The sequence below is a fragment of the Frankliniella occidentalis genome, unplaced genomic scaffold, assembly GCF_000697945.3.
Source record: "Frankliniella occidentalis isolate FOCC.00 unplaced genomic scaffold, Focc_3.1 Scaffold17, whole genome shotgun sequence".
In the NCBI taxonomy this organism is placed as follows: domain Eukaryota; kingdom Metazoa; phylum Arthropoda; class Insecta; order Thysanoptera; family Thripidae; genus Frankliniella; species Frankliniella occidentalis.
Window position 1 is genome coordinate 154,941 of NW_026267147.1, and position 6,117 is coordinate 161,057.

Below are 6,117 nucleotides of genomic sequence, written 5' to 3' on the forward strand. Positions count from 1 at the left end.
CATTTCCATAGAAATAACTCCAACAGGCCAGCACTGCTCCTGGAGGCCCCGCCGGCCGCCCCTTTGTTGAGTGTACCAAAAGCAGAGAGCTAAATGACGTAAATTTCTAGAATGTTTCTGATGCACAACGCAAGAACGAAAGACGACTAAAATTTCCGGGGTTGATTGTGATACATTTTAGGGCTTGCAGACTTGCAATTCCACTCGACAGAATACAGGGGACTCATTTTAAATTTTATTTCTCAGTCTAGAGTTCTTACATCTCTTTCAAAAATATACTACACTTTACAAAATTCAATGCAGTTATTTTTAGAGCACAACCTACTTATAAATAACAATTAAAATTAAGCAATGTTTACAAAAGCCAATTAATATTGTACAAAGATGTGTTAAGCCTATTATTTTTAGTGAAATAAATAAGAGCTGGTGTGGTTTGATAGTAATCTTTACACAGTAATTGTTATAAATCTAAAACTGTATCAGTATGTTATGATTGCAAATTTATGTTATTCACTTGTCTGTGACAAAGGTCAAGGTACATAAAGTGATGGACAAATTTTAACGGAATGACTAATACAATTTAAAAATAATCCATTTGAAAATGTCATAGCATTGTGAAGTCAATTGACGTCTGTATCACGGTAGGAAAAGCAAAGGCATTCCTCAATTGTACAATCATTGATCAAAAGTTTAACTTGTTCTCAGTATATGAACCCGATCTACTATTTATGATAAGAACAGAGTTACATGAAGAGGCAAGAGGAAATGCATATTTACAAAAGATATAGGAAATAGACACTTGTGTTCATGCCTAAAATCTTTCACCAGGGTTTGATGCCACTACTAGCTAAGATTTTCATGAGCAAAAATGTCTAGAACACAGAGACGCCTTTTTCTACATTATTTTGGAACACCAAATTAAAAGCAACAATAAATAAAAGCATACCTATGATGACTTAAGACATTTACATTGGGGCGCTCTAATCCCCCTTACACCTTTCACCAATGGAGATCTAAAGTACCTCCTGGCTAACAACGCTCGATTAAAAAAAATCACAAGAAACTGCTAGGTATTTTTAAAAGGAGTGATGGCAACAGCAGAGCCTCGCGACTCTGCAAAACAGCTAAATGGTTCTGTGCTGAATTTAACATTATACATTTTGTTTCAAAATTCCTTCACCCTCTCTTTTTTTCTAAACTGTGATCATCATCGAAAAAGAATAGAAATTGAATGTCACAGAGCCATCTCTTAGCTGTGTGTACTAGTTTTTAAGACTCTTCATTCTAAAACGGGTACCGAAAGGGCCCTTGCCTCATTCCGCTGGCACTTGATCTTGTTGTTGCTGCTCCTTCCCCTCCTTGCCTTTTGTCTTCACGCACCTCCCTCTGAAGCAAATCTCGGTCTCCATGGAGACCTTGGTGGAGGTGGTGCTGCCGAGGAACTTGCTCAGCTGCTCTTGTTCCTGTTGCGCTTTAAGCAGGGCCTTCACCCTGGACACGCCGGGCGTTGTGGTGGTGGTCACCGGTGTCGTGGCCTCCTCCAAGTCCCCCGCAGGCGTGGACGTGGTCGTGGATACCCTGAGCGCGTCGGCGTCATCCTCACTGCCGCTTGCGCTGCTGCTGGTGGCGGGGATGAGGGTGGACTGCGGTGCGCTAGCGGGCTCGTTGGTCGGGGCGGGCTCGGCGGAGGGCTCTGCCGACGCCTCAGCGGAGGGCTCGCTCGGGACCGGCGCTTTCTCGTCGACAGCATCAGCTGCAATGCTCAGGCTGCTTATCCTGGGCGTTGTGGCGACGGTTGCCTCAGGCTCCTCCTCGGCCAGGGACGTCACGACGTCCTCGGAGAACGACACGCCGGTCGTGGTAGGTGCTGGGAGCTCCACGTCAGCTGCAGAGGGTGCCGAGGGTGATGACGGGGATACGCCCTTCTCGAAGGCGTCCTTGCTCTCCGCTGACGGTGGCACTACGGTCAGGACACTGTTGCCGGGGAAGGAACCAGCGTTCTGAGACTCGGCGGTGGCGAGTCCGTCTCTCGGCCTCTTGACGCGCACTCGCACCCAGTTACCTCGCCTACGGCCGTTGCCCGACTGGAACGAAAGAAGCTGTGTTAGAAACTGACGCAGCTAAGAGAGGGACTCGGATACGCGAGTGTCATCTATACCTTCTTTTGAGTTGTCGGGTCGACTGCCTTTTTGTGGGTGTCCTCCTTGAGGATGTCCTGGTCGGGGGCAGAGGGGTCGGCCGCCGGGCTGGCGGGGGACGCGGTCTGGCCGTCAAGCAGGCCAACCTCTTCCAGGGCCTTCATAACGTTGTCCACATCTTGAGCGGAAATGCTGTCTAGCGAGGCGGGGCGGTTCGGCCGGCCAGAGGTCGGCTCTAGGTAGTCGCTGGGGTCGTCGCTGTGCTCAGAGGGCTTAGCGTCGACCTCACCTGGAAAAGGGCAGGCGAATGTCGAAACTCGTTGTCAGAGTGATAAGTAGCAAGAGCAGCGTAAGAGAAGAAGCGGAAGAATTCGGGAGGCCCTAGTTTTAAACAAAGTCACAAGTTTAAACCCCGTCCGCTCAATGTTTGCTTTTTACGCACTCACCTTGAGCGCCGGACACAGAGTACTGGAGAGGAGGGAGAGGCCCTCTACCTGCGTGGGTGGCACTCCAGCCGTCCTGAAGGGCGGTGCCGCTATGTGCGGACCAGTCGAATGTGGGGTGGGCCTCCAGGGCGGTCACGGTGGGCAGCGACTCCTCCAACGGGCGGGCGACGGCCGCGCCCTGCTTCTCGCCGTACTGGCTGTCCTTGCCGATCTCACCGTTGTCCAGGGCAAAGGCTAGCTTGCTGTCGGCGTGACTCTGATCGGAACCTAGGCGAAGAATAGAAAGCGTCAAAAGTCTGAGTGCGCAAATTTGAAAAGAATTCTTAAGGGATAAGTGTCAGCAGCGTAAAGGGGGCTAATACTCCTGCGATTCGTGAATTTTTCAAAGTGTGCGCAACTTTAGTATATGACTTGCCAACTAAGTTCAAAATATATTTATGTGATCGATTTTGACGGCACGGTATTTTTATGACAGCAAAAAGACATTGACCAAGAAGGTACCTTTATTACGGCCGAACGCAATTGTGTTCCGCACATCTTATTGCCCGACCTGCTGCACATACCTGTGACGGGCGCGGGCGTGGTCTGGCGGCGGTGGCCGGGGCGGCGGACGCGCACGCGCACGGGGTGCGGGGCGGGCTGCTCCTCGGCGGGCTGCTCGGAGGGGGCCGTAACGGCGGCCTGGGCATCCTCTGGGTGGCGGCGCCGGGACTCGAACCTCTGCACCGCGCTGCGTGGCGGGGACACGCTCTCCTGGTGGTCAGAGTCCAGGACCTCGTTGGCCTGGGCAGAGGGCGGCGTCCTAGTCGGGGCGTGGGGACCGCGTCGGCGGCCGTACAGGTCGGGTGTCACGGGGGCGTCGGCGGAGTCGGGGCCGGTGGCCTCAGTGGTGCTGGTGGGGCGCGCGCGGACGCGGCCGCGGACGGCGGCGCCGTTGACGAGCTGCGGGGGCCGGCGCGTGCCGCGGGGCCGCTGGGTGGTCGCCGCGGTCGTCGTGCTTACAGGGGCCGCGGTAGTCTGGCCGGCGACGCGCAGTCCAGGTCTGCGGGGAGCTCCGGTACGCGTGAAGCTGCTGTACTTGCGCACGCCGGCGCGCGTCGTCGAGGTCGAGGGCTGCGTGGTCTCCGTGATGGGCTCCTCGGAGACCTGCTGCTGTTGCGTGACGGCGAGCTCCTGCTCCTGCGGCTGTTGCTGCTGCACCGTGGTGATTGGCGCCTCGGTTTGCGCCGACACGCTCCCGCCCTGGAAGTAGGAGACCGACGAGGGTGGCGCGGGGGTGGTGGACGTGGTCGTGCGCTCGATGACTGTCTCCTTGAGGAACTGCTCAGGTTGAGCATCAGGCTGCACCTGCTCCTCCTCAGCCTGCTGTTGCTGCTGCTGCTGCTGCTGCTGGAAGTGCTGTCTGGGACGACTCCTGATCTTACCGCGGACTCTGACGGCGAGGTTGTTACCCGGTCCGGAGGGAGCATCCTGGCTGAAGGCGGTGGTGGCCGGTGTCTCCAGAGCAGGGCGAGGGTTTACTTTAACGGCCTTTTGCAGTTCGACCGGCACGTGTGGCAGGAGGGACAGCTGCTGCTGCTGCTGTTGGTGCTGGATGCGACCGCGGACGCGAACGAAAGAGGGCTGGAAGTCGGCCTGCGAATCGGGCTGGGAAACGACGGGCTCCTGGGGCTGCACCGCGGGCTGCGGGCTTTGCGGGGTGGGCTGCAGGTTGTACTGGTACTGGACCTTGCCGTTCTCCAGTCGCGTCGAGAAGAACTCCTGCTGGAAGCCAGAGTTGGGTCCAGGGAACTGGATCTGGTTGATGTCGACGGGTTCCTCGGGCTGGGGCTGCTGCTCTTGCTGGAGGAAGCCGTTGATGCTGGCGGGCTGCACGTCTAGGTTGCGGGGTGTCGTCGCCTCAAACGCGGGCGGTGTGGGTGCCAGTGAGGAGCCGAAGCTGGGGCTGAAGCTCTGTCCGAAGCTTGGCCGCTCAGTCGGGAAAGTGCTGAAAGCTGGGCGCTCGCTGAAGTTGGGCTGCACCTCGGTCTGGAAGGTGCTGAAGTTGGGCCGGTCCGTCTTCTGGAAGGGCGTGCTGCTGTAGGGCCTTTCCGTCTGGAATGGCGAGCTTCCAAAGGTGGGCCGTTCGGTCGGGAAGCTAGGCGTCTGCTGCAGCAGGTTAATGTTCTCGGGGGAGAAGCGTGCGGGGGTCACCCTTTCCGTGGTGGGCGACACCATGTTCTGCTGTTCGGTGCTGCTGCGCACGGCGTCCTCGGCCGGAGCTTGCTGGTTCAGCCGGTGCTGGTTGCGGAGCCGCTTCCGGCCGCGCTTGCCGTTGGGGCCGACGCCGCCGGCACCTCCACCCACGCGCTGGCTCTGGAAGGAGGGGTCGGCCTGGTCGGGCGAGGCGGACGCAAGCTCGGGGCTGGGCGTCACGGACACGGCGGGCGAGTAGCTCTCGGTGGACACCGGCGCGGCCTCCGTGGTGCGCGGGCTGGGCCGGGGCGGCGGTGGGCGGCGGGCCGTGGTGCGCGCCGTGGGCGCAGCGGTGGCGGGCGGCAGCGGGGTCGTGGGGCCGGTGGGCCGCAGGTAGGGCTGGCGGCGAGGGGTGGTGTGGGAGACGGGTGTCACGGGGGTGGTCGGCGACTGCTGCTGAGCCGTCGGGGACGGGCGGCCCTCGTCCAGCGAGTTGACGAGCGTGGGCAGGCGTGGGTTGACCGGGGTGATCTCGGACGGCAGGCTGAAGGTGACCGTGGACTGGAAGGCGGGCGGCGTGGCCGTCGTCTTGGTGAAGGGGGCATCCTTTTCGTGAAGCTGCGGCAGCGGCGACTGCTGCAACTGCTGCTGGAGCTGCTGCTGCTGGGCGCTGCTCACGTTGGAGTTGACCACGACGGAGCCGATGTGGGGCGGCGGCAGCAGGATCTTAGAGTAGCCGGCGGGCGGGTTGAAGGAGAGGGGCGCCACGAAGAAGGGAAGCTTGTTCACCTTGCGCTCAACGCGGTTCGTGTCCAGGGACGACAAGTAGGGCAGCTCGAACTTGGCGTAGCCCTTGGGGGGCTGCAGGTTGGCGGGGCCGACGAACACCTAGGAAATATCATAAAAACATCGGCGTTAAAATTGAAAACGACCGGTTACTTCCATTCTCTTTATACGAACGGGGAAAAGAAAATTTTGAAATCGATCGGCGGCTTCTCTACGTCTTTTGGTTCTACTGCAGTTCTGCAGATAACTCTAAATTTCGTTGGATTTACATGTAACAGATACCATCAAATGCAATTACTTTGCAAATAAGTATCGATTACTTAATGAGTTGCTACTGAACAAGAATGAACGGTCCGAAACGCCAGCTTTCCTCATTTTTATTATGCTCCGATATTCTGAGGGTTTGCGCGGCAAATTGGGGGAGCTCGGCGCCTGTGAGACTGAGGGTAGGCCACCCCGCAATGCACGCGTGCTGTGCTAGCAAGGTATTGCCTACATATCAGGCGCTATGACAGCTCAAGCTGGCATGACACGAGGTCAGCGAGTTGTAAATTTAAGACGATATTTTTCAC

General features: G+C 57.1%; 1 protein-coding gene across 1 annotated transcript in view; it reads right to left on the reverse strand.

Annotated features, from left to right (window-relative positions):
- Positions 1-213: 213 nt before the first annotated feature.
- The window catches only part of LOC113206961 (mucin-5AC), a 13,619-nt gene continuing 7,715 nt past the window's right edge, over positions 214-6,117 (reverse strand). The window contains exons 4-7 of the mRNA XM_052264283.1: positions 3,148-5,647; positions 2,585-2,851; positions 2,159-2,427; positions 214-2,084 (exon numbers count right to left, since the gene is read on the reverse strand). Coding sequence (XP_052120243.1) covers positions 1,314-2,084; positions 2,159-2,427; positions 2,585-2,851; positions 3,148-5,647 — 3,807 coding nt within the window. The 3' untranslated portion in view covers positions 214-1,313. The remainder of the gene's footprint in view (positions 2,085-2,158; positions 2,428-2,584; positions 2,852-3,147; positions 5,648-6,117) is intronic.